At 45.5% G+C, this 26,306-nt stretch overlaps 1 protein-coding gene across 1 annotated transcript in view; it reads left to right on the top strand.

The window, feature by feature from the left end:
- The first annotated feature begins 2,657 nt into the window (after window positions 1-2,657).
- GGI43DRAFT_430257 (uncharacterized protein) overlaps window positions 2,658-26,306 on the top strand; it is a 31,997-nt gene continuing 8,348 nt past the window's right edge. The window contains exons 1-4 of the mRNA XM_083209225.1: window positions 2,658-11,895; window positions 11,951-16,564; window positions 16,626-21,257; window positions 21,320-26,297. Of these exons, the coding sequence (XP_083057320.1) occupies window positions 2,713-11,895; window positions 11,951-16,564; window positions 16,626-21,257; window positions 21,320-26,297 (23,407 nt within the window). The 5' untranslated portion in view covers window positions 2,658-2,712. The remainder of the gene's footprint in view (window positions 11,896-11,950; window positions 16,565-16,625; window positions 21,258-21,319; window positions 26,298-26,306) is intronic.

The following is a 26,306-nucleotide window of genomic DNA, read 5'->3' as shown; positions in this document are numbered from 1 at the left end:
TGGAGAAAAAGAACCTTGTGAGGTTAGCGAAGAATGTGCGGGTACAGTAGCATACATTGCGCGCCTATCACATGAATCTGCTAATGAATCTTAGATACATAACTCGATATGGTCTGGATCATGATACTAGCTGCTGTTTGGAATTACAAGCATCATCGCATATGACAGGAGAGTATGGAGTCAAACGCGGATAAGCCGCAATTGGGGTGACTTTGTGACCATGTTCTGGATAGTCGCTCCGTTCTTTCTCTCATGTAATCGGATATTACTACCCCTACTGCAAGTAATACTACTGCCATAGCCTGAAATATACGAATGTATGTGGCAAATAGCAAGGGTGTGAACCAGGGCAAGGTGCTTTTGTTCAGACTGCGCACATATTTCCTCTTGTACAGGTAAGCTGCAGCGAATTCTGGACTAGATTAGGTACATGTAGGATGTTAAATTCTGGCTAGCGGCTAATTGCGGGGGTTCGTTTCCGCCACTGATACTACATGTTATTCGCGAAAGATTCGATAATGGTACAACATTTTTAATAAGCACTAGTCCTACGCAAGTTAGTATAATACGACACAATAGAATCGTATTATTGGCATAAGCAAGATTCAATAATCGCACAACATTGAGTAATACTACGTATCACTTTAATAAGGGCTAGTTGTAAATAGGCTAGCATAGTACGACTCTGTTGAGAACTGTCTTATGGACGAAATTGGCTGGTCTGTTGCAAAGCTGGGCTAAGTCTGAATGAGAAGCCGTATGGCTACTGTGTATTCTTTTATGTTTAGATGGACAGAATTTAATAGGTAATGTCGCCAATATAGAAAAGGATGCCTAAAGTTTTAATATAGTACGGGGCTATGTAAAATCTTGATGCCCGCTTAAAGCGTTCATAGTGGTGAGCAAAGCTGCTGCGCCGTTCGATCGAAGCCGCCTGTCTGATCAAAGTCAGCCGGTTTGGCCGAGGTCAACAGGATCATTCAGCGCCGCCCAGTTTGGTCGCAGTCAACCTTGTTTGAGCGAAGTCAACAGAATAGTTCGTAGTCACCTAACTTGATTGCAGTCAGCTGGTTTGGCCGAAGTCAGCAGGAGCGTTTGAACTCACGTAGTTTGATCGAGGCCACGCATTTTGATCGAGGCCACGTATTTTGATCAAGGCCGCGTATTTTGATCAAGGCCGCGTATTTTGATCAAGGCCACGTATTTTTGATCGAGGCTACGTAGTTTGGTCGAAGCCGCCTAGTTTCATCGAGGTCAGCCTTGTTTGATCGATGTCACCTTGTTTGATCGAAGCCAACAGGATCGCTCGAAGTCACCTAATTTTGATTGAAGCCGCTCTAGACAAGCAGACAAGCAGCCTACATGTAGCTACTTTTACTTCCAACACTTTATTTTTTCCCCACCTTTAGCAGCCGCTTTCTTTTATTATAAAGTTTATATCATTTAATAGCTTAGTAATAGAGCTTTCTCCTGTAAGTATATTGAGAGTTATTCGGAGAGCATTACATATGTGGTGATGGGTTATCTTTAAAAAGTGACATTGAGGAGGTACATAGCTAGGGCAGAGTATCGTGACGTGGCTGAAACGACATTGAAATACATTAAAAAGCAACGAAAAAAACACTAAAAAAGAGGGTGTTTCTACATCGTGAAAGTGGTCAGCTATTCTGCCGTAGTCAATTGCCAGTCGAATCGTTCTTGTGCTTATTCTAGCGTTGGCATTTTGTCCTATTAATAAGAGCAAAGCTGGAAGCATCTCTTCTCGGTTGGCACTTTCGGAAATCTGCTCCGCACCTTTGCTCAATTAGGATTGATTGGAACTTTTACAGCGCAATAACGTTCTTGCTATAAACTGTTAGCTAATACTGCCGGCGTCGCATAATCGTATCCGTCTCCAATTTTTCTGATTTAAAAGCGCTAAAGCCGAGCTAATAGTTCCTATCTCAGCAATCAGATAGCTTACCTGCAGACAACCTTCTCAAACCAGAAATAATCATGACCGCTTCAAGAGATTGTAAAAAGATAGTTGTGTACCCCACAAGCTTTCGGAAAGTTTACTGCCCGATTTAATAGCGAGTAATTTGCCGAAAGAGAAAGTATCAACAGCAGTTTCCAGTCCCTGATAAGTCTGTATATAAGCTGCACTATGACAGAGAACTACAGGTACATGCTGAAAAGACCGTCAGACAAAAGTAAAATAACGCTTCCGCCGCCATAGAGCTTTACGGGTGTTTATACCACGATCCCGCCAACAGTATACGAGTTACTCTGGGTCTAAATCAAGATGTCTGATGCAGTCGACCTATGCGAGCTATCTAATTCCTCGCCATGAGAGAGGATACCGCGGACCGACTACTGTCTAGCGCGAGAAGAGGGAGCCATATTTTTTTTAGTATGTGGATAAAAAAAAAGGCACCACCACACATCAAAAACAATTATCATTGTAGACCGGCGGTGTTTCCTTTCAACCGCATGTTTCCGCAGATAGCTTACGGACTAAGAGATAGTATAATTGAAAAATACGTATATCCATTTAGATACTAATCAGAGAGATTGGTAAGAATTTTACATTATGTATAAATGATCTAAGTATTATATAGACAGTGAATGGCCCAGAAAATTTACTATTTGAAACCGCTGGTTCCGACATTCTTACAGGAGCTTGTTGTCATGATATTTGTCCCTTTGGCTCAGAGACAATAATCCGGCCCGATGGAATTACATCCGAAAACCAAATTCTTGATGTCGAAGAAAATGCTGCTTTTTGAACATTCGAAATTTGATCACTCCGGAAACTGCGTGGTTGAATGCCAAGTTCCATCACCAGAAAACCATTTTGTGGGAATATCAACTCCCAGTCTACTTTGTGCAGCTTGGGCTATGGTCATTGGTAGCACAGCCAATTCGAAACAGGTTACATTTGAAGCTGCTACTTATCCAAAAACAGCATCTTCTACAATTAGTGGGACGCCGACTTTGAGCCTCAACAATGGGCCAGCGCTTAACGTTGAAGCTGGCAGTCCTATGCACGTTACCTATTCGAACAACCAGCTTGTTGGCGATTACCTGGAGTCTGTGCAGTCAAAGGCATCGGAATTAGTTTCGGTGTCCGTAACGCAAAGAGATTCTCCAACATCTTCAGAACACAATAAACTGAAGACTCTTTTGGATGTCCAGTCTCAAAACTCAACGCTTCTGCAGCGCGATGAGTATGAAAGCCATGAAGGCGCTTATGCAATTGTACTCCATATTCGAGCTGAAGCAACCAAGCTGAATCTACGTACCGTTTATGACTCGGGGCAAATCGAGTCAGAAATGGTAGAGAATTTGCTCGTACGTTTCGAATCTATTGTCAAGCAGCTTGAACATGCCGATGCCGAGCAAGAACTGTGCCTAGCCGTTGATATAGCACCCATCGAAGGAGTAGAGAGTGCTAGCCGAAGTCAATTGAGCAGTCAAACACAACATTCTGAAATGATCGCTGGAAAGCCAAACGGCACTTTTGTTGATCAGAACTTGTCGGCGGAGGGTCCCAGTAACGATGCGGCAGCTTACTGGCAGGCCATTTTCGAAGATGACAACTTCACCACATTTCCCGCACTACCGCCTTTCATACAAAAGCCACTCGCTAAAGACGTCGCATCTCACAAATTTTTATGGCCAGACAATCACTTTTCAAGTGTAACCCCATCAACTGTCCTTAGAGCAGCTTGGGGTTTTGTCTGCAGCGACATTGCAAATTCGAAAGATATCGTCTTTGGTGTCACGAAATCGAGTAGCGATGCACAAGCTAATGCAGTCACTGATATTCTACCCCTCCGAGTCAAATTAGCCGGTAATCCGCGCATCTTTGAGTTCCTTCAGTCGGTTCACCGGCACGGAGGCGAGTTGGCGCTATTTAGTCAGGTCGGCATGAATGACATCGGTAAAATGGGTCCTGGCTGTCAGCAAGCTTGTCTTTTCCAAACACTTCTCGCCATTCACTCCCAGGATGAAAACATCTCCAATGAGCTTGTCAGCCTATACAGTTTAGCGCTTGATATTACTCTTGTTGCAGACAGCGTCGAAATCAGGGCCAGTTTTGACAACAGGGTCATCGAAGCCAACCTCGTTTGGACGTTACTCTACCGTCTTGAGTTTGTAGCTCAGCAATTAGTTAGCGCGGTTGATGATGCTCGGCTGGGTGATATCAGCGGAGTCACATCAACAGAGTTGGATCAGATATGGAGTTGGAACAGTACAATTCCAGAAACTATTGAGCGCTGCGTCCATGAATTAATTGAGCAGCGAGCGCTATCCCAGCCGAATTCACCTGCAGTGAGCGCGTGGGATGGTGATTTGACGTATGGGCAGCTAGATGAGCTCGCTTCACAGCTATGCCACCATCTAATCGTTGACGCTGGGGTGATGCCCCAGACTATTATACCTCTTTGCTTCGAGAAATCGGTATGGACTACCGTAGCGATGCTGGGCGTCTTAAAAGCGGGTGCAGGATTTGTACTACTCGAACCATCTCTTCCCTTTGAGCGTCTTCATACTATTATTTCACAAGTAGACGCAGCTTTGGTTCTCTCTTCCGCATTGAACTCAGCCTTAGCCTCGCGCCTTGTATCTGATACGATTGTTGTTGACAACCATTTCTTCCGGAAGACCAGTCTGTCACCAGGAGCCAAGATTCGCTGCTCTTCTTCATCGATCCTGTATGCCGTTTTCACATCAGGAAGCACCGGTGTTCCAAAGGGTGTTATGATATCGCACCAAAACTTTGTCTCCGCTTTACATCATCAAACAGAAATTCTGGGTTTTGACAAAAACACACGAGCTTTTGACTTTACATCTTATAGCTTTGATATTTACATTAGTAATGCACTTATGACACTATCTTCAGGAGGCTGTCTATGTGTTCCAAGTGATACGGACCGCCAAAACCGACTCTCGGATAGCATCATATCTTCTAATTCGACTGTTGCTCATTTAGGGCCTACTGTTGCACGGCTTTTGGAAGAGCCTATTCGTTTGGATAGTTCCCTCAATACCATTATATTGGCTGGCGAAGCTGTTCGCGTTGATGATGCTAAGCCCTGGTGGAATAAGGTGAAGATAATTAACGCATACGGACCAAGCGAATGCACCCCAATTAGTACTATCAACCATAGATCATCAAGCCCAGAAGAAGTGGCTTCTATCGGTCGAGGCGTCGGCTTAGTAACGTGGATTGTCGACGCTGATGACCACAACCGCCTCTTACCACCTGGATGCATTGGTGAACTTCTTCTTGAAGGCCCTCTTGTGGGACTTGGGTATCTTAAGAATTCTGTAGCTACGGCTGCAGCATTTATAGAAGATCCTCCATGGCTGCTTGAAGGCACAGAAGGCCACACGGGACGTCGTGGCCGGTTATATAAAACTGGCGATTTAGTAAAGTATAATAATGTCACAGGAGATTTACTATTCATTGGTCGAAAAGACATACAGGTGAAGATTCACGGACAACGTGTTGAGCTGGGTGAAGTGGAAAACCGATTGCAAGAGGCTATGCCTGAGGCGAAGCAAGTTATTTCAGAAGTTATTTCACCAAACACGAACGATTCGGCTGCTTTGCTTGCTGCATTTATCTTAAATGATTACTCTCCGACGACCAATTTGAGTAGAGAGGCTGAGATCCTCGCAGTTATCCCTGTACCTCCTGGTGTTACAAAATACCTGGCACGACACTTGCCAAGCTACATGATCCCAGCTGTATTATTTCCCGTTAATAAAATGCCTATGACGACTACAGGAAAGACTGATCGTCGTAAACTCAGGGCACTTGGAGAGTCCTTTTCTGTCCAGCAGCTGGCTGAGATGCGCACAGCTTCTGGCAGGCCGAAGCGCCAACCCAGCACTGACTCAGAAAGGTTGATATTAGATATTTGGGCTCAGGTGCTTGGCCTTCCATTAGCATCTATTGGCATAGACGATCGGTTTGTACAACTAGGAGGCGATTCTATTGCCGCTATGAAAGTCGTGGCGATGGCCTACAAAGCAGGTATTTGGCTTGCGGTAGCTGAGAACCTGAAATATGCTACGTTAAGTGATGTAGCGCAAAAAGTCAAACTTTTGGATGGAGTATCATCTTTTGCCACTCCAACCCAGTTTTCGCTTCTGGAATCTGGCTTTGAGGCTCCCTACATGCTATCTTCCCAGCTGGAGCTGGCTTCCTCTGCCATAGAAGATGCCTACCCGTGTACGCCTCTACAAGCAGGTCTTATTTCCTTGACATCAAAACATCCGGGCGAGTACATCATGCAGAGCGTTCAAAATCTTTCTTTAGATGTTTCTGTCGATTCTTTCCGCAGCGCCTGGGAGAGTGTGGCACGAAGCCTCCCTATCCTTCGAACTCGCCTTGTGCAATATGAACTCCGAATTCTGCAGGTTGTTTTACGAGAAGATATTGAATGGATTGAAGATATTGATTTAAACACTTATCTCCGTACCGATAAAGATCGGCCTATGAAATTAGGGGATAAACTAACGCGTTATGCGCTCATCAGAGATGAACAGGGTGTTTATAAATATTTTGTGTGGACTATTCATCATGCCCTCTACGACGGTTGGTCGCTGCCTCTAGTCTATAAAGCAGTTTCTCAAGCATATGGCAACAAAACCTTCATTACTGAGCGGCGACCTCAGTTTAGCGCGTTCATCCGTTACCTCGAAGACCAAGACGAGACGAAATCTGTTCAATATTGGCAAAATGCGTTAGAAGATGGTGGATTCTCCATATTTCCAATCTTGCCTTCCTCTGTGAGATCTCCCATTGCAGATAATATGATGACGCATCAAATACCTTGGCGTGGAAGTGCAACAGCAGCCAAAAATATCACAGTATCAAATCTCATCCGTGCCGCCTGGGCTATAGTTTCTAGCGAAATGACGCATTCGCAAGATATTGTATTCGGTGCTACTGTATCTGGTCGAAGTGCCCCAGTCAGCGGCATTGATGAAATAGTTGGCCCAACTATTGCTACAGTCCCGATACGCGTGGCGTTCACTAAAGATATGGCTATTGCAGACTATCTAGACGGTGTTCAGAATCAAGCTAATGAGATGATCCCATTCGAACAAACTGGTCTTCAGAAAATCTCAAAGATGGGCTCTGGTGCTCAGCAGGCCTGCTTATTTCAGACCTTGCTCGTTCTCCAACCTGAAACAGTGGCGAGTGATGAATTGTTAGGCTGGTGGCGCGATATTCATCAGCAGGCTCGTATCGATACATATGCTCTTTTGCTTGAGATGGACCTTGGAACAGATAGCATCAAAGTTACCGCAAGATACGATCTAAGAGTGCTCGAACCCTGGGTTGTTCATGGTCTGCTGCAGCGCTTAGAAAATGTTATGCACCAACTGGCTCGAAGCAATCCGAAACAAGGTCTGTTCTCGATCAGCACCATGACAGACCAAGAACTGGATAAAATTTGGCGCCGAAATTTTGTCGTTCCAACTACTGTTAAGCGCAGTGTAGATGAGATTGTCCATAAACGTGCTCTCGCCCAGCCGAATTCTCCCGCCATATGCGCCTGGGATGGCGAGTTGTCGTTTGCCCAGCTAGATCAACTAGCGGCGCGTGTGGCACGCCGTCTCGTGTCGATGGGCGTTGGACCAGATATGGTTGTGCCTCTCTGTTTTGAAAAGTCGATGTGGGCTACCGTGGCCATGCTCGGTGTGCTCAAAGCTGGTGGATGTTTTATGATGCTTGAGCCTTCTTTTCCTGTGGAACGTCTTGGTGATATTGTCCAGCAGGTGAACGCCAGCCTAATACTCTCATCTCAAATGCAGCAAACGCTGAGCTTGCGCCTTGTTTCTGAGGTGATGGTCATTGATAAAGAGCTACAGGAAGAAGCGGTTATTCACGATGTCCATGACTTGAACGCAGTACATTCTGCATCCTCTGCCATGTATATGGTGTTCACTTCGGGTAGCACAGGCACACCAAAGGGTGTTATAGTGACCCATCAGAGCTTTGCCTCTGCTCTTCACTACCAGACAGATACCCTCAATCTTAATTCAAAGTCACGAGTCTTCGATTTCCCATCCTACGCGTTTGATGCTGCTATCCTTAATACTTTTTTTACACTTTCCGCAGGCGGCTGCTTATGTACGCCGAGCGAAGATGATCGCAAGAGCCGACTATCAGAAAGCATCGTTCTTCTTCGAGCCAATACCGCCTTTTTCACTCCCTCTGTGGCTAAGCTCATCTCACCGGCAGATGTGCCAGAGTTGCGTTCCATCTTTCTCGGTGGCGAGGCGTTGCGAGTCGAAGACGCCAATAGATGGTGGGGCAAAGCGAAAATTGTCAACGGATATGGTCCGAGTGAATGCACGCCCTTTAGCCTTGTGAATAGCCAAGCGTCTAGTCCTACAGAAGCCACGAGAATTGGAATAGGGAGAGGCGTGATAACTTGGATAGTAGATCCGGATGACCACAATCGTCTCGTTCCTCCTGGGTGTGCTGGAGAGCTTCTGCTTGAGGGCCCTCTTGTAGGTCCGGGTTACATCAACGATCCGCTAAGAAATAATGCATCATTCGTTGAGAACCCATCGTGGCTGGTGCGAGGTGCGCCTAATTGGGGTGGCCGATTAGGCCGGCTCTATAAAACTGGAGATCTAGTCGTATATGAAGAGGACGGAAGTTTATCCTTTATAGGACGAAAAGATGTCCAGGTGAAGATTCGTGGTCAGCGCGTTGAACTAGAGGAAATAGAGCACTGGCTTAAAAAGATAATGCCAAGGGCAAAAAACGTTGTTGCTGAAATCATTACACTCGAAGGTAAAGATACAACTCCAGAGCTAGCAGCCTTCTTGCAAATCGACGAGACCAAAGTGGAATCATCGGTCGGTCCTGGAACATTGACTGTCCGTATTTTTGGTGATGGAAGTGGGATTGCTGAGTCCCTTGCGGAGCACCTACCGAGCTATATGGTTCCAAATTTGTTCTTCACTATGACAAGCCTGCCGATGACCACAACTGGTAAAGCAGATCGTCGTCGGCTTCGTACTGCTGCTGCTGCCTTTTCGTCAGCAGAGCTCACAAACATGCGAACAAATCATCAGGGGCCAAAGAGAATACCAACTACGCAGTTGGAAGCTCAAATGCAGGCAATCTGGGCTCGTGTACTCAACCTCAATCCTGCCATGATTGGGCTTGATGATAGCTTCTTACAACTTGGAGGCGACTCTATTACGGCTATGCAAATCTCTTCCATGTCTCGCTCCTCTTCTATCCAGATAAGCACGGCAGATATTCTTCAGAAGAAAACTATATCGGCAATTCTCAAATCTAATATGACAACCAATGAAGTTAATACCGTTTCAGAGAATCCAAGTCATCGTATTGGGTGGCAAGCTGGTCAATCACTGCCACTTAGTCCCATACAAAGACTATACATCAATTTGCAGCCAGATATATTGGACTGCTGTTTTGACCAGACCTTCCTTTTCTCCATGAAACAAAAGATCAACAGCCATTCTCTTAATCGAGCTCTTGACTCTATTGTTCGGCGACACGCAGCATTGCGCGGCCGCTTTCGGCGCGGCCAAGGTGGACAGTGGCAGCACTTCATATCTACTGATATTGAAGGATCCTTCTCTTCTACGGTTTTTCATCAGCGGGAAATCAAAACAGCCAGTATTATTGCCCGCTGTCGAGAAAATTTGAATATAGAACAGGGACCTCTTGTTGTTGCTGCTCTATTTAATGATGATGAACAACAGTCGCTTTTTCTTTCAATTCATCATCTCGTGGTTGATCTTGTATCTTGGAGAGTAATTCTCCAAGAATTTGAAGAATTCATCTCTCAAGGATTTATAAATACGCATTTATCTCTTGATTTCCCTTCATGGGTTGAATTACAAACCCAGTATGCTGCCACTAACCTCATCCCCTTGAATCCAGGTCCTTTTACCCTACAGCCGCCTCTTCTTAGTTATTGGGGAATGGACAAGAACAGTTCAAATACGTATAAAGATACAGTTGAATATTCATTTACCCTTGATGAAAGAGTTACGTCGCTGCTGATGGGCCGCTGCAATGATGCTTTCAAGACGCGCCCTGTGGAGCTGCTGCTTGGAGGCCTCGTATATGCCTTCAATAAAGTTTTTCATGATCGATTCCTTCCAGTATTCTTCTCTGAAGGGCACGGAAGAGAGCCGTGGGATGATGCAATTGACATCTCTACTACAATTGGCTGGTTCACCACTCTATTTCCTGTACAGTTAATGAATAGTACAGACAATCTTGATCTGGTTAATGCTATTCGAGAATCAAAAGATGCCATGAGGGCTCTATTGAGCAATGGCTGGTCATACTTTACATCACATTTTGCAGATGAGCGAGCGGCAGCAGAAAATGCCCTCAAATTTCCCATTGAGATTCTGTTCAATTTTGCAGGTCAATACCAGCAACTAGAACGTGAGGATGCGCTTTTCAGCCGTCTCGACTTACCCAGTGGAAGCAAACCTCCTTCTTATCAGAATACGCGGCGATTTTCCCTCATGGAAGTTGGTATTGAGGTAGACAAGGGCCGCATTACAGCATCTTTGGTATATCCCAACGCGATTCAACGACAAAAGGATATTATACGGTGGATTGACGAATACCAAAACGTCCTTGAGTTAATAGCAGAGAGTTTGCCCGAAATGCCATCCCGTTGGACACTCACCGATTTTCCTCAAACATTTCCGTCCTATGCCAGTCTTGATGAATTGCAAGATAAGTATTTGCTCCACAATTTTGGCATCAAGCCTGACGAAGTTGAGGATATTATATCCTGTTCGCCTATTCAAGAGGGAATATTAGCATCCCAAAGCAAGAATTCTGCCGTCTACCACCCATGGTCACTGCTTGAAGTCAATGCAGGCCCAAGAGAAAAGCGGCTTGATATAGAGCGGCTCCAGCGCGCATGGAAGGCAGTAGTAAAACGACATGGACTCTTGAGAGCTGTTTTCATCGATGCCAATCTGTCTGGCACTAATAGATTGCTGCAAGTGATTCTTCGAAACCCAACTACAAATATGACAATCCTAAAAGAAAACCGCCAAAATATCGTTGAAGTTGCTCTGGACCAGAATATTAGAGCCCCTTACGATCCACATGGACTTCAGCATCACTTGACAATTTGTCCATTGAGCGAAACGCGTGCATATATCCGATTGGATGCGAATCATACTATCTTAGACGGCTTCTCTCAGAGCATGCTATGGAATGACCTACAGGTGGCTTATCGTAATGACCTTGCTTCATTTTCCTCAGCGGGCCTTTATAGGCATTTTATCGAACACTTGAATCAGAATTCATTTGATGCAGGAGTCGACTTCTGGGCCAATCATTTGGCCGCCATAGAGCCGTGTTTCTTCCCTACTAGCCCAGTAGAAAAGTTCCAAAAGGGAGATGCATGGCATGCAGATGTGTTAGGGATAGATACGGACGCACTGCGCATATTCTGTTCAAGATGGGAGGTTACACCAGCAATCATCTTCCAGGCTGCGTGGGCACTGGTCCTGAGCAAATATGCTAGAATGAATACGCCTTGTTTTGGTATCCTTTATTCAGGCCGGGATATCCCTATTAAACACGCTGATCAAATCTTTGGACCACTAATTGCTATGGTGCCGAGCCGTATTGCCCTTGATTCGTCGCAAAACGTAGCCCAAATTCTGCGCCAGGTCCAAAATGATTATCTGAATAGCCTCCCATATCAGCATACACCACTGGTAGCAATTCACAAGTCTCTAGGGCTCGATAGCTCCGCACTATTCAACACTGGGATATCTTTCCAGAGAGTCGACGATGTCGACGCTGGCTCTGCGGATGATGCTATTAGTATTCATCCTGTGGATTGGAACGATCCAACAGAGGTATGTACTGTGAACTCTACCATACTATTGGAGATGATACTGACAGTTGTGGTAGTACGATATTACGATTAGCGGGTCTGACGATGGCCGCCAGATCCAGCTCCGAGTAAATCTTCGGCCGGGACGCTTTGCACCCGATTTCGCAGCACGGCTAGCCGCTAGTTTCGGTATGGCTATTTCACAAATCATAGAAAACCCTTCGAAATTGATACACCAGCTTGATGTAACGAGCCCCGAAGACCTTCGCCAAATATGGGAATGGAACGCTATCGTACCGACCCCTATTGAGAAATGCGCTCATGAGTTGGTTGAGGAGCGTGCACAAGCTCAGCCTAATGCCCCAGCAGTGTGTGCATGGGACGGTGGTTTGACTTACGCCCAGTTAATGGCGCTGTCTGATCAACTGGCTGGTCGTCTGGTCGAGCTGGGTGTTGGCCCCGGCGTCCTCGTGCCGCTATGCTTCGAGAAGTCGATGTGGGCCAGTGTCGCCATCCTTGGAGTACTTAAAGCTGGTGGAGCTTTTGTGATGCTTGATCATTCTCTCCCAAATCAGAGACTGTTATCTACAGTGAGCCAAGTTGAAGCATTTCTTATACTCTCTTCCCATGCTCAGCATGACCTATCTGCTCAACTTGTATCCACGGTGGTTGTCGTTGGTCCAGATGTCTCGTCATGGCCTAGCTTTATTACTTCACCAATCATCAAAAGAGCTGTTGCAGCATCTATTGCATACGTTGTTTTTACATCCGGGACTACAGGTACACCCAAAGGTGTCGTTGTAACACATCGGAATCTGTCCTCAGCCCTCCATTATCAGGTTGGCCTTCGGGGATTAAACTCACGCTCAAGAGTCTACGATTTTGCTTCTTATGCATTTGATGCATCTATCAGTAATCTTTTTACTACTTTAGTCGCGGGTGGCTGCTTATGTGTGCCCAGCGAAGAAGAACGTAGGAATAACTTAGCCGGGAGCATGCAGTCCTTAGACGCCAATGTAGCTGATCTCACTCCTTCTGTGGCCCGCCTCCTATCGCCTGAACAGGTGCCAAGCTTAAATATATTAGTATTGGCCGGAGAAGCTGTCCACGCACATGATATAGAGCCTTGGTGGAACAAAGTGCAAATCATGCACGCATATGGGCCAAGCGAATGCACAACTCTTAGCACTATTAACTATGACGCTACCAGTCCAGCACAGACACTTCGTATAGGAAAGGGAGCTGGCCTCTTGACATGGGTTGTCGACCCTGATAATCACAATTGCCTGCTGCCACTTGGATGTATAGGAGAGCTGTTACTTGAAGGTCCTCTGGTAGGGCCTGGATATCTTAACGATACCGATAAGACCAGCCAGGCATTTATTAATGATCCAGACTGGTTGATATATGACAAATCATCTAATATGGTGAGAAAAAGCGATCGACTTTATAAAACAGGCGATCTTGTGCGGTATAATGAAGATGGCAGCTTGACATTTATTAGCCGAAACGACGACCAAATTAAGATCCGCGGGCAGCGCGTTGAGCTTGGTGAAGTAAGCCATCGAGTACAAGAGGTCTTACCTGACGTGAAGCGGGCTGTTGCAGAAGTTATCATACTGCGCGGCTCCAGCTCAAACCAACAACTTGCTGTATTTCTAGAAGTTGGACATCATGATGATATAGCCCAAGTTCCCGTCATGCCTTCAGTGTTTCCTATCACTCCTGATGTGGAAACTAAGCTTGCTGAATATCTTCCCAGCTATATGGTTCCAACGATCTTCTTCTCTATGGCTAGCCTACCATCGACACCCACGGGTAAAATTGATCATAGGCGCCTGCATGAACTCGGAGCATCATTTTCCGCCGAGGAGATCACTAAGGCACAAACCACTATCCGAGGACCAAAACGAGAACCAGCGTCTGATGCTGAGAAAGTACTGCAGAAACTCTTGGCGCGAGTGCTAAACATAGATCCTTCGACAATTGGCATGGATGACGGTTTCTTCCAGCTCGGAGGCGACTCTATCACGGCGATGCAGTTTTCATCTGCTGCCCGCGCTTTATCTCTAAATATTGGGACGACGGATGTGCTGCGGAAAAAGACTGTATCTGCTTTAGCCAAAAGTCTTGAGACAAATAAAAGACTCGTTTCAAAATCACAGTCACTGCTGGCCCAAAACCATCCAGAATCCAACATCGAGTCTCCTCTGCCCCTCTCACCGATGCAGAGATTATACGTTCTTCTACAACCCGATCTGACAAAGTGTTTTGACCAATATTTCTTCCTTCACATTCGTCATTCTGTCAGCAAACATGATCTACACAATGCTCTTTCAATTCTCGTACGTCGACATGCGATACTTCGAGCCCGTTTTCGACAAGATAGCGACGGAACATGGCAGCAATATATATCTCCTGATATCTCCAATTCTTTTTCTCTTACAACCAAAATGTACTCATTGGACTCGGATATTTCTGATACGGTCGTCAATTGTCGAGACAGCCTCAATACGGAACAAGGCCCTCTCGTAGCTGCGGCTCTTTTCTTTGGAGATGGGCTCCAAACAAAACTTTTTATAACTATCCACCACCTTGTAGTCGACTTGGTCTCTTGGCGTGTGCTTCTCAACGAACTGGAACAGATTCTCTCCTTCGGAGCTGTAACCAGCTTACCATCACTGGACTTCTCTTCATGGGTTACCATGCAGGCACATTATGCCGCTACTAATATCGCAACCTCTCCGCAAAATTCTCTATTTACTAAGTCTCAACCTATTGACTTCTGGGGCATGCAAAATATGACAAATTTATATGGGGACACAATAGAACATTCTTTTACGCTTGATGAATCTATTAGCTCTTTTTATCTTGGAAGAAGCAGCGACGTGTTCGCAACACGCCCCAATGAGCTATTGTTAGCTATGCTCATCTATTCTTTCACTGTGTCGTTCCCTTACCGTTCTGCCCCTGCAATTTTTGTAGAAGGCCATGGACGTGAAGTATGGGATAACACAGTTGATATCTCCAACACTATTGGCTGGTTTACCACTTTATTCCCTGTTCATATACAGGATACAAGCCGTGATCTCCTGAACATCATCAAACAAACTAAAGACTATATGCGCTCCATGCCTCATAATGGCTGGTCTTATTTTACATCTCATTTTTCGGATGAAGAAAACGCTCGAAAAAACGTTACTAACTTTCCAGTAGAAATTACATTCAACTACTCAGGTCTATATCAACAGCTAGAGCGTTCCGATGCCATGTTTGAGCAAGAAATTTTGCCTGATGGCAGCGATCCTGCTTCTCATCTTCAAGTACATCGATTCTCACTTATTGAGACCAATATTCAAGTTATAAACGGATGCATTTCTTTTTCTATTGTGTATCATAAAAATATGAAGCATCGAGATGCTATTGAGGCGTGGATCGCAGAATACGAATCTGTATTGTTGCGCAAGGCTGAAGCGCTCGCCAATACACTCCATAGCTGGACCCTAAGCGATTTTCCGCTGGCATTCACATCATACGATCATATTGATCAATTCAAAAAAGTCTGGCTAGATCGACTTCAAATCGCCCCTACCGATATTGACGATATATTCCCATGTTCACCTGTACAAGAGGGCATGTTGATGGCGCGGAGTAGGGACCATACTCTATATCGACCCTGGTCTTTGATCGAGATCAGCGTTGATGGCCAAAAGACTTCCCTTAGTATCAACCGTCTTATACAGGCGTGGAACGCTGTTGTACAAAGGCATTCGCTGTTACGGGCTGTCTTTATTGACCGCTTCCCCGGTAGTGATAGGGTAATGCAGGTTATCTTAAAAGATCCTAAACCAGCAATATCAGTGTGGGATTCGGGCTACGAGAAGCTCATCCAAAATCAATTTGATGGACATAGCACCTCTTATGGAGAATATCAACCAAGGCATTGGCTCACTATTTGCATGGTGGATTCAACTCGAGCGTATCTTCGTTTCGAAGCAGATCATGTCATTATAGACGGCTACTCGCGCAGCTTGCTTTGGGACGACTTCCGCACGGCATATAAAGCTTCTTCAGCAAATCTTTCAATTGAGAGTGGTTCGTACAAAGATTTTATACAGTACTTAGAGAAGCAATCCTTGGATTCCGGGCTACAATTTTGGAGCCAGCGGCTGGCCAATATGGAACCATGCATTTTTCCTGGCTCTGACTTTGCGGCCCATAATAGCCCTGCCACCGTTACCGATGTACGCGGTGTTGATAGCGCTGCTCTTAGAAGTTTCTGTAAACATTGGGAAGCAACAGCAGCATCCGTCATTCAGACCGCATGGGCGCTGGTTTTAAGCAAGTTTTCTAAGAGTGTAACCCCATGTTTCGGAATTCTAAGTTCTGGTCGAGATATATCTGTTCCTGATGTGGGCTGTATCGTTGGCCCTATAATCACTGTTGTACCTTGCCGTATAGTACTTGAAACATCAAGCAGCGTTATCGAAGTGGTCCGTCAAATGCAGGATGATTATTTGACCAGTCTACCGCATCAACATACTCCATTGGCCGCCATTAATCGAGCTCTCGGTTGTAGTTCTTCAAACCTATTCAACAGTATTGTTTCTCTTCAGAGGGACAAAGAAGAAGTTGATATAGGACGAGATGACTTGGTTATCCGAGATATTGATGGCGTTGATCCAACAGAGGTGCGAAAGATATAGACCCTTTATTCCTTTTTTTAAAGTGACAAATACTGACTTCATATAGTACGATATAATTATTCATGCTTTTGATGGTCCTGAAATTACTATTCAGCTTAGCTTTGGAAAGAATTTCCTATCTTCAACAGAGGCTATACGCTTGGCGGACTGCCTTAGTGCCGTAATTGGCGAGATCGTCAATCGACCATCTGCTCAGTTAGGAGACCTCAAAGTGCTTGATACCGCTAGTCTCGAGCAAATATGGCAGTGGAATGCCGTTGTCCCTTCTACGATTGAAAGATGTGTCCATGAGCTAATATTAGATCATGTACGAGTTCGGCCTGACGCTATGGCTGTGAGTGCTTGGGATGGAAGCCTGACATACGGGGAACTGGATCGGCTTTCTACAATCGTTGCCAGGCGTCTCAGTTCCTTCCGTGTGGAGGCTAATACCATAATTCCTGTTTGTTTTGAAAAATCAGTTTGGACTACGGTAGCAGTACTTGGAATCCTAAAAACTGGGGGAGCCTTTGTGCTGCTTGATCCAGCTCTCCCTGAGCAACGCCTCAAGATTATTGTCCGACAAGTTGACGCCAAGGTTATCTTATCGTCAGCTATAAACCAGCCCTTGTCTTTACGCATGGCAGACAATGTGCTCGTTATCAATGGGGATCTGACCGACGAATCGCGTTCGGTGGCGGCTTGGGGTACTCCTGGTTTGGATCCTTCCTCTCTCATGTATGTCGTGTTTACGTCTGGCAGTACTGGTATACCGAAGGGCGTTATGATAACGCATAAAAACTTTGCCTCAGCGCTACACCATCAGTCAAAAATCTTAGGCTTCAATTCCGATACTCGATCTTTTGATTTTACATCTCATAGCTTTGATGTCCACATCAGCAACGTTATGATGACACTGGCTGCAGGAGGATGCTTATGCGTCCCAAGCGACTCTGATCGGCGAGACAACTTGGCAACTAGTATTTCATCGAGTCGATCTACAGTTGCTCATTTAACACCTTCTGTTGCTCGGCTACAAGATCCTGACCGCCCAGGTGATCTCCAGACCATCATATTAGCGGGTGAAGCTGTACATCTTGGTGATATTAAACCATGGTGGAGCCAAGTCAAGATGGTAAATGCTTACGGTCCAAGCGAGTGTACACCTCTAAGTACTATTAATTATGCTGCATCTACTGTAGAAGAAGCAGTGGGAATTGGGAGAGGAGTTGGCCTTGTCACATGGATTGTTGATGCAAATGATGGACGTCTTTTGCCTCCCGGATGTGTCGGCGAGCTACTCCTAGAGGGACCTCTCGTCGGTCCTGGGTATCTCAATAACAATAATGCCACCGAAGCAGCTTTTATCAAAGATCCACCTTGGCTCGTTCAGGGGACTCCAAATTATCCTGGGCGGCATGGAATAGTATATAAGACTGGAGATCTTGTGAAATATCGAGATGACGGAAGCCTAACATTTATGGGTCGAATGGACGATCAAGTCAAGATTCGAGGGCAGCGAGTAGAGTTAGGAGAGGTCGAATACCATCTCAAGGAAATCATCCCAGACGCAGAGCAAGTAGTGGCTGAGGTCATTACATCGGAAGAAGGGGAGAATCGTAACCCATTGCTTGTTGCTTTCATCGTTACACAGAAAGCATCTTCAAAAAAGCACGCAATCCAGCGTCCAAGCATCCATGATGGAACCCTCTACCTTTTTGACGCCACTACGACTATAGCAGAGCATCTGACACAGTATTTACCGGCTTATATGATACCTTCTTTAATATTCTCTTTAGATGAGCTGCCTATGACAACAACTGGCAAAGCTGATCGTCGCAAGCTTCGTTCTATCGGCGCATCTTTCTCAACACAACAAATAGCCGAGATGATACATATCGCTTCAAGTGACTCTAAGCGTCAGCCGACAACTGACACAGAAAAAGAGTTGCAGATGATCTGGGCTCGCATTCTTAATATTCAAGAACGTTTGATAGGGCTGGATGATAGCTTTCTGCAGCTTGGAGGCGATTCTATTACAGCCATGCAAGTTTCTTCTGCAGCACGCTCCAGCGCCATCGATATCAGCACTACCGACGTTCTTCGAAAGAAGACAATTGGACTTCTTGTGGAAGGATTGAAGAAAAGAGATCTTCTTACTACGCCACCTGTGTCGACCGAAGCTCAACATATTAATTCATATAACGGCTCATCTCAATTAAGCCCTATACAAAAGCTCTATATGCATCTACAATCTGACTTGACAGCCTCTTTCGATCAGCATTTCTTCCTCCGGCTGCGTAAGACTATTACTGCCGATGAAATAAAGAATGCACTTGAGATTCTTATCCGGCGCCACCCCATACTTCGAGCCCGCTTCCGAATAGAAGATGATGGAACCTGGCAGCAGTATGTTACTTCAGATATCTCCGAGTCATTCTTATTCTTTGATGCGAAATCGTCTGTCTATGACGCATCTAAGATTATTATTCAATGTCGCGAGAGATTGGACATCTATAACGGACCCTTGGCTGCTGCGGCATTGCTTACTTACGAGGGACATCCATCATTGTTCATCGCTATACACCATCTCGTGGTTGACTTAGTCTCTTGGCGTGTGCTATTGCAAGAGCTAGAAGAAATTCTAATGTCAAGAGAAACAGCTAAAGCTACAACTTATGTAGACTTTTTCCGGTGGATTGACCTCCAAGATCAATATGCCACCACCAATCTATCGCCATCTATGCCTGTCCACAAGTCAATACCAACAGCTCAGGCTGACTATTGGGGGATACAAGGCAGAAGTAATGTGTACCGAGATACAGATTGCTACTCATTTGTCCTTGATGAGACTACCACCTCTCTCCTCCTTGAAAGTGATTGCAATAGTACGCTGCGCACTCGCCCTGTCGAGCTATTTCTGGCAGCATTTATCTATTCCTTTGGAAAAACATTTAATGAACGAGATATCCCCACAATTTTCATGGAAGGCCATGGACGGGAGCCGTGGGATGATGGTATTGATATATCTTCCACTATCGGTTGGTTTACCACCATGTTCCCAGTGCAAGTACCTGCACAAGCAGACTTCGACTTAGTAGAGATGGTTCGGCGAACAAAAGATGCAATGCGCTCCGTACCACAAAATGGATGGACTTATTTTACATCTCTCTTTGCGAAAAAAGATTTCGAAAAAGAAATTACTAATACGTTTCCTATTGAAGTTTTATTTAATTATATGGGGCTATACCAGCAACTAGAACGAGATGACGCCCTATTTCAAGAGATTGCTATGCCCTCCAATAGCGAGCCAAACTCTAGCAACGATATACAGCGCTTCTCACTTATTGAAGCAAATCTTAAGATTGAAAGAGGCTCATTAATGGCTTTCATAACCTATCACACAGGAATGCGGCACCAGGAGAGGATTGTGAAATGGGCTGAGGAATATTGCAGAACGCTTGTGACGTTAGCGGAAACGCTTCCTCGGACAAAACCTAGATTGAGCTTGAGTGATTTCTCTTTGAACTTTGATTCATATAATAGCCTTGACTATTTTCAAGCCAACTGGCTCTCTCGAATTGGTGTCCAAGCGCAAGATGTTGAAGATATTTTTCGTTGTTCGCCAATCCAAGAGGGAATGTTGATGGCACAGGGCAAAGACAGTACATTATACCACCCATGGTCGTTGATTCAGGTCAGCTCTAGCACGCAAAACAAGAGTGTGAGCTTAAATCTCTTGGTAGGAGCGTGGCGAGAGGTAATACGGCGGCATTCGCTTCTCAGGGCTGTCTTTGTGGATCAATATTTGCCTGACGGAGGCGCGATGCAGGTTATCTTGAAAGATCCTGAACCAACTGTCTCTATCTTGGCACCAGAAGACAAAAATCTGATCTGTACTAGGTCAGAGAGAAGCAATCCATTGTATGAAAAGCATGGATTGCGACACCATCTTTCCATCTGTATGATGGACTCACAGCACGCCTATCTCAAGCTTGAGATGGATCATGCAATTATGGATGGCTATTCTCGCGATTTACTGTGGGATGATTTCTGCTCAGCGTATGAGCGCCATAGTAGGATGAGTGAAACTGGAAGTTATCGAGATTTCGTACAATATTTGGACGTACTGCCTTCTGACGCTGGTATCCAATTCTGGGGCCTTCATTTGGCCGGCGTAGAGCCTTGCTTCTTCCCAGCTACACCTGCAGTTGATGACTCTCCAGCCGATGAGCCAGAATTACACGCCCATGTCGTCGGAATTGATACAGCTGTAATTCGAGAATTCTGCAAGCAGTGGGAAATAACGGCAGCCACTGTTATCCAGGCTGCATGGGCGCTAGTTTTGAATAGATTTGCTGCTACGGATATTCCCTGCTTTGGGAGCCTCAGTTTGGGACGTGACGTTCCTATAGAGTATGCCGATCGAATTTTTGGGCCCATGATTGCCATGATCCCTTGTCGTGTTGTCTTAGATAGATCGCGGACGGTGCTTGACATTCTACAAAATCTCCAAAGCGACTATCTAGCAAGTTTGCCTCATCAGCATGTCCAATTGGGGGCTATCCATCGAACTCTTGGACTGGGTACTGCTGCTCTTTTTAATACCGTTGTGTCTTTTCAGCGAGTGGGAGAGATAGACAAACAAAATATCGGAGGTCTCTCTCTTAGCTATATTGACGGACATGATCCTACTGAAGTAAGTAAATTTTTGCTTTCTCTTATATGTAATAATGCAATTTGTGTTAACATCTTTCTTAGTACGATGTGATGATCCATGCACTTGATGGCGATACTCTCGAAATTGACTTGAGTTTTCGCCCTGGATTCCTCCATGAATCTAATGCCCAACGCCTAGCCAGCTGCGTTAGCACCGCCATTCGAAATATTATCAAGAATCCTCAAGCGTTAGCCATGAATATTACACTACTTGATGACAGTCAGCTGGAACGCATATGGAGATGGAATAGTACGGTTCCAGTTACTATTACGCAACTCGTTCATGAAAAATTCGATCTACAAGTCCAATCTCGCCCTGCTGCTACTGCAGTGTGCGCCTGGGATGGTGAATTCACCTACGAAGAATTGAATCGACTATCTTCCCTCCTGGCCGTGCAGATAAGAGACGCCGGAGTAATTACAGGTGTGATTGTACCGCTGTATTTTGAGAAAACCAAGTGGACATCGGTGGCTATGCTTGGAGTACTCAAGGCGGGCGCTGCGTTTGCCCTTCTAGATTCTTCTCTTCCGGAGCAGCGACTGAAAACTATATGCGATGAACTTGGCTCCAGCATTGTGCTATCGTCCGTCTACTGTATGCCTTCAAGTCAGCGACTGTCAGATCTCGTCATACCTGTTGGAGACTTTTTAACCAGTGATTCCGAGGTGGTCAGCTCTTTAGAGAGTGGATTTCAGCCCTCTTCAAGTCTCATGTATGCTGTTTTCACCTCAGGAAGTACAGGAAAGCCAAAAGGCATCGAAGTTACTCATGAAAACTTCTGTTCCGCTTTCTATCATCAGATTCCACTTTTCGGTTTAACAGAAGACTCTAGAATTCTGGACTTTGCATCTCACTCTTTTGATGTGACTATACATAACGTCTTCGCAGCCCTTTTAACAGGCGGATGCGTTTGTGTTCCACACGACGACCAACGCAAAAGTAATCTTGCGGGTACCATTCAGTCTTTTAGTGCTACATTTGTAAACCTCACACCATCAGTGCTGAGACTTCTGGATCCTATGACGGTTCCTAGTTTACAAATTATAGTATCGTTGGGCGAGGCACTTACAGCAAAAGACGCATTTCGATGGCACGGACGATGCCGTTTGGTAAATACTTACGGACCAAGCGAGTGCACAACTCTTAGCACAGCTAATTGTGACTCAACAAGCATACAGGATGCTATTCGAATAGGCAAAGGCGCCGGTATAGTGACATGGGTAGTAGATTCTCAAAATCACGACTACCTCCTCCCGCCTGGTTGCGTCGGAGAGCTTCTACTCGAAGGCCCCCTTCTTGCTCGTGGTTATCTTGCAGACGCTGAAAAGACTGCTCAGTCATTTATCGACTCTCCCGCATGGTTACTCCGCGGTGCCCTAGGTTATGCTGGACGTCGCGGCCGGCTCTATAAGACAGGCGATTTAGTTCGGTATGATGAAGATGGTAGCCTTGTCTTCGTTAGTAGGAAAGATACGCAGGTTAAGATTCGAGGCCAGCGTGTGGAACTTGGCGAAATTGAGTACTATGTCCAAGAGATTGTGTCGGAGATTACTCAGGTGGCTGCTGAAGTAATTACCCTCCATGGCGGAACCAACCCAATACTTGTGGCATTCCTTCAAATCGAGAACGATACCGCAGAAAATGCAGACCTGGACAATCCCACCGCTCATTTACATTCGATTAGTACCGAGGCGTATGACCACTTGAACAAGAATCTGCCCCAGCATATGGTTCCTCAGCTCTTCTTCCGTCTGAAGAAGCTACCTATGACTCCTACTGGCAAAACAGATAGAAGAGAGCTGCGTAACATTGGTGAACTATTCTCCAAACATCAGGTTGCTGACTTCAAGATGTCACTACAAAGAGAAAAACGGCCACCGGAGACACAGATTGAGCTGCAAATGCAATCTTTATGGGCTAATATCCTCGGACTTGATCCAACTTTCATTGGACTTGACGATAGCTTCTTTCAGCTTGGGGGAGATTCCATTGCAGCTATGAAGCTTGCTAGCTCGGCGCACAAAATTGGTATTGAGCTGGCAGTAGCTGATATTTGGCAACATCCTAGGCTTGTTCAACTGGCAAATCATGCTCGTATAATCACTGATGAAACTTCTACTACTAGAGATATTATCCGTCCGTTTTCTCTAATGAAGACTGAGATAGCCGTTGATTCGGTTATTAGAGAGCTGTCCACGCAGATGAAGTTGGATGCATCTAAGATTAAAGACGTATATCCGTGCACACCACTACAGGCGGGTATCGTTTCATTGTCATTCAAAAATCCTGGAGATTATGTCATGCGTTTAGTCTTAGAATTTTCCTCGGACATATCTATTAGGTCATTTTGCAATGCATGGGAGACCGTGATTCGTTCTAATGCAATTCTACGCACTAGAATTGGGCAAGTTGGCGCCAGTCTAGTACAAATTGTTCTGGATGAAGGCATAGATTGGACAGAAGCTACTGGTTTAGATACGTATCTTGATGCAGATCGTAAGCGGTCTATGGATATGGGAGAGCCGATGGCACGCTACGCCTTGATCAAAGAGACTAACCAAAATACTTCGCGTTGGTTTGTATGGACGCTTCATCATGCGTTATATGATGGTTGGTCACTACCGCTCATTATTAATGTTGTCAGAAACGTATATTTGGGGAACGCAATAATACCGACCACGCCATTCATATCCTTTATCCAATATCTGCAAACCCAAGATGAAGCTGCTACAATTGACTACTGGCGACGTTCCTTGGAGGGTTATGAGGGCATCCCCTTCCCTCCAATTCCACCTTCTATCGATGAGCCGGTTCCAGACAAAGAGTCAGTACATTTTGTCCCATGGAAACGCCAGAAATCGGCAAATATCACAGCAGCAAACTTCATCCAAGCTGCTTGGGCATATGTTGTTGGAGGCATGACCAGTTCAGATGATGTTGTCTTTGGAGTAACAGTATCTGGGAGGAGTGCTCCAGTAACTGGTATCGACAATATGGTAGGGCCGACTATTGCGACAGTCCCTATACGCATTAAGCTGCCGAAAGGTCAGACCATATCAGAGTATCTTAACATGGTTCAGCTGCAAGGAAGCAAAATGATTCCTTTTGAGCAGGCAGGATTGCAGAAAATTGCTACAGTATGCCCTGAAGCACAACGGGCATGTGCCTTCCAGACGTTACTTGTCTTGCACCCTAAGCAACCCGGCTCTAGTTCAATTGATGTCCTAGGACAGTGGCATCACGGCGGCCAACGTGAGTGGATTAACACTTATGCTCTTCTGCTGGAAGTTGAAATAGATCCAACGCAAATCAAGGCGACTGCTCGCTACGATTCGAAAGTAATATCATCTTGGATGGTCCAGAAGCTACTACGCCGATTGGAGCTAGCAATGCATCAACTTAGCGATGAGGATAATGCTCGGAGCTTCCTTGATGTTAATTCAGTTGTACAACAAGACATGGACGAAATTTGGAAATGGAACAGCGCAGTCCCAAACCCTATCGAGCGTTTTGTCCATGATCCTATAATTGATTTTGCTGAGATGCATCCATATGCTCCGGCAATCTGCGCGTGGGATGGCGATCTGACATATGGCCAACTAGACGTATTCTCTATGCGACTCGCATCCCAACTTACTAAATATGGTCTATATCCTGGTTCTATCGTCCCTTTATGCTTTGAAAAGTCAATGTGGATGACTGTGTCTCTTCTTGGAGTGCTAAGGGCGGGCTTTGGATTCGTTATGCTGGATTCATCTCTTCCAGTGGAGCGCCTCTCGTCTATTGTTCATGATGTGGGAGCTAAGCTGGCTCTGTCTTCTCCCTTGCAGCAAGAATTGACTCGCAGTCTAGTGCCTGACATCCTAGTCGTTGAATCAGCCATATTGCAGGGGATAAGTGAGCCTATCAATCGTGCCACTCCAATCTTATCTCCCTCAGCCATTATGTATGCGATATATACATCGGGAAGCACAGGCACTCCCAAGGGCGTGGCGATCACTCACTTGAACTTCTCTTCGGCGCTGCACTATCAGATGAAAAGCCTTCGCATCTCGTCGCAGTCTCGCGTATACGATTTCTCTTCTTATGCTTTTGATGCGTCCATTATTAATGTTTTCTTCACCCTAACTGCAGGGGGGTGTTTGTGTGTACCAAATGACCAAGCTCGAAAAGACAGCCTTCCTCTAAGTATATCAGAGCTACGTGCCAACACTGTTTGCCTAACCCCATCAGTCGCTCGTATACTTCTACCTGAAGATGTACCAACAATCCGAACCCTTCTTCTCGGTGGAGAGGCTGTTCGTGATGAAGATTTACGACGCTGGTGGGGTCACGTCGATATCGTTAATATGTATGGACCCAGCGAGTGTACACCAATCAGCACCACTAGCAGTGTTACAGCTACCAAAGAGCAATTGGTTCACATAGGGAGAGGTACTGGAGTTGTTACTTGGGTAGTTGACCCTGATGATGCAAATCATCTTCTTCCGCCAGGCCATGTTGGAGAGCTACTACTCGAAGGCCCTTTGATTGGCCCTGGTTACCTAAATGACCCAGCTAAAACAAATGAAGTGTTTATCAAAGATCCTTCATGGCTACTACAGGGCACTCTACATTATCCAGGGAGACACGGGCGACTGTATAAGACGGGTGATTTGGTTCAGTATAATAAAGATGGCAGCCTGGCTTTCGTCGGTAGAAAGGACACACAAGTCAAAATTCGTGGCCAGCGCGTCAATCTCAGTGAAGTGGAGTATTGTATAAGAGATATTGTTTCAGATGTCAGTCATGTTGTTGCTGAAGTTATTACTTCGAAAGAAGAAAGCTCGTCTCAGACGCTGGTGGCCTTTGTCCAGTTTAACAGCATACCCGCAGCAAACAATGGGCCGCCTGCGGACCAAAATGTTACGATATATACTCTTAACGCTGAGGCTGAAACTAGAATTGTTAGTCGCCTGCCAATTTATATGATACCTACAGCGTTATTCTCGGTGAGAGAGATGCCCACAACGATCAGTGGTAAGACAG

The sequence above is a fragment of the Trichoderma evansii genome (assembly GCF_050947405.1).
Source record: "Trichoderma evansii strain SZMC 28006 chromosome Unknown GGI43scaffold_22, whole genome shotgun sequence".
Lineage (NCBI taxonomy): Eukaryota > Fungi > Ascomycota > Sordariomycetes > Hypocreales > Hypocreaceae > Trichoderma > Trichoderma evansii.
This window is presented reverse-complemented; position numbering and strand designations above follow the sequence as displayed.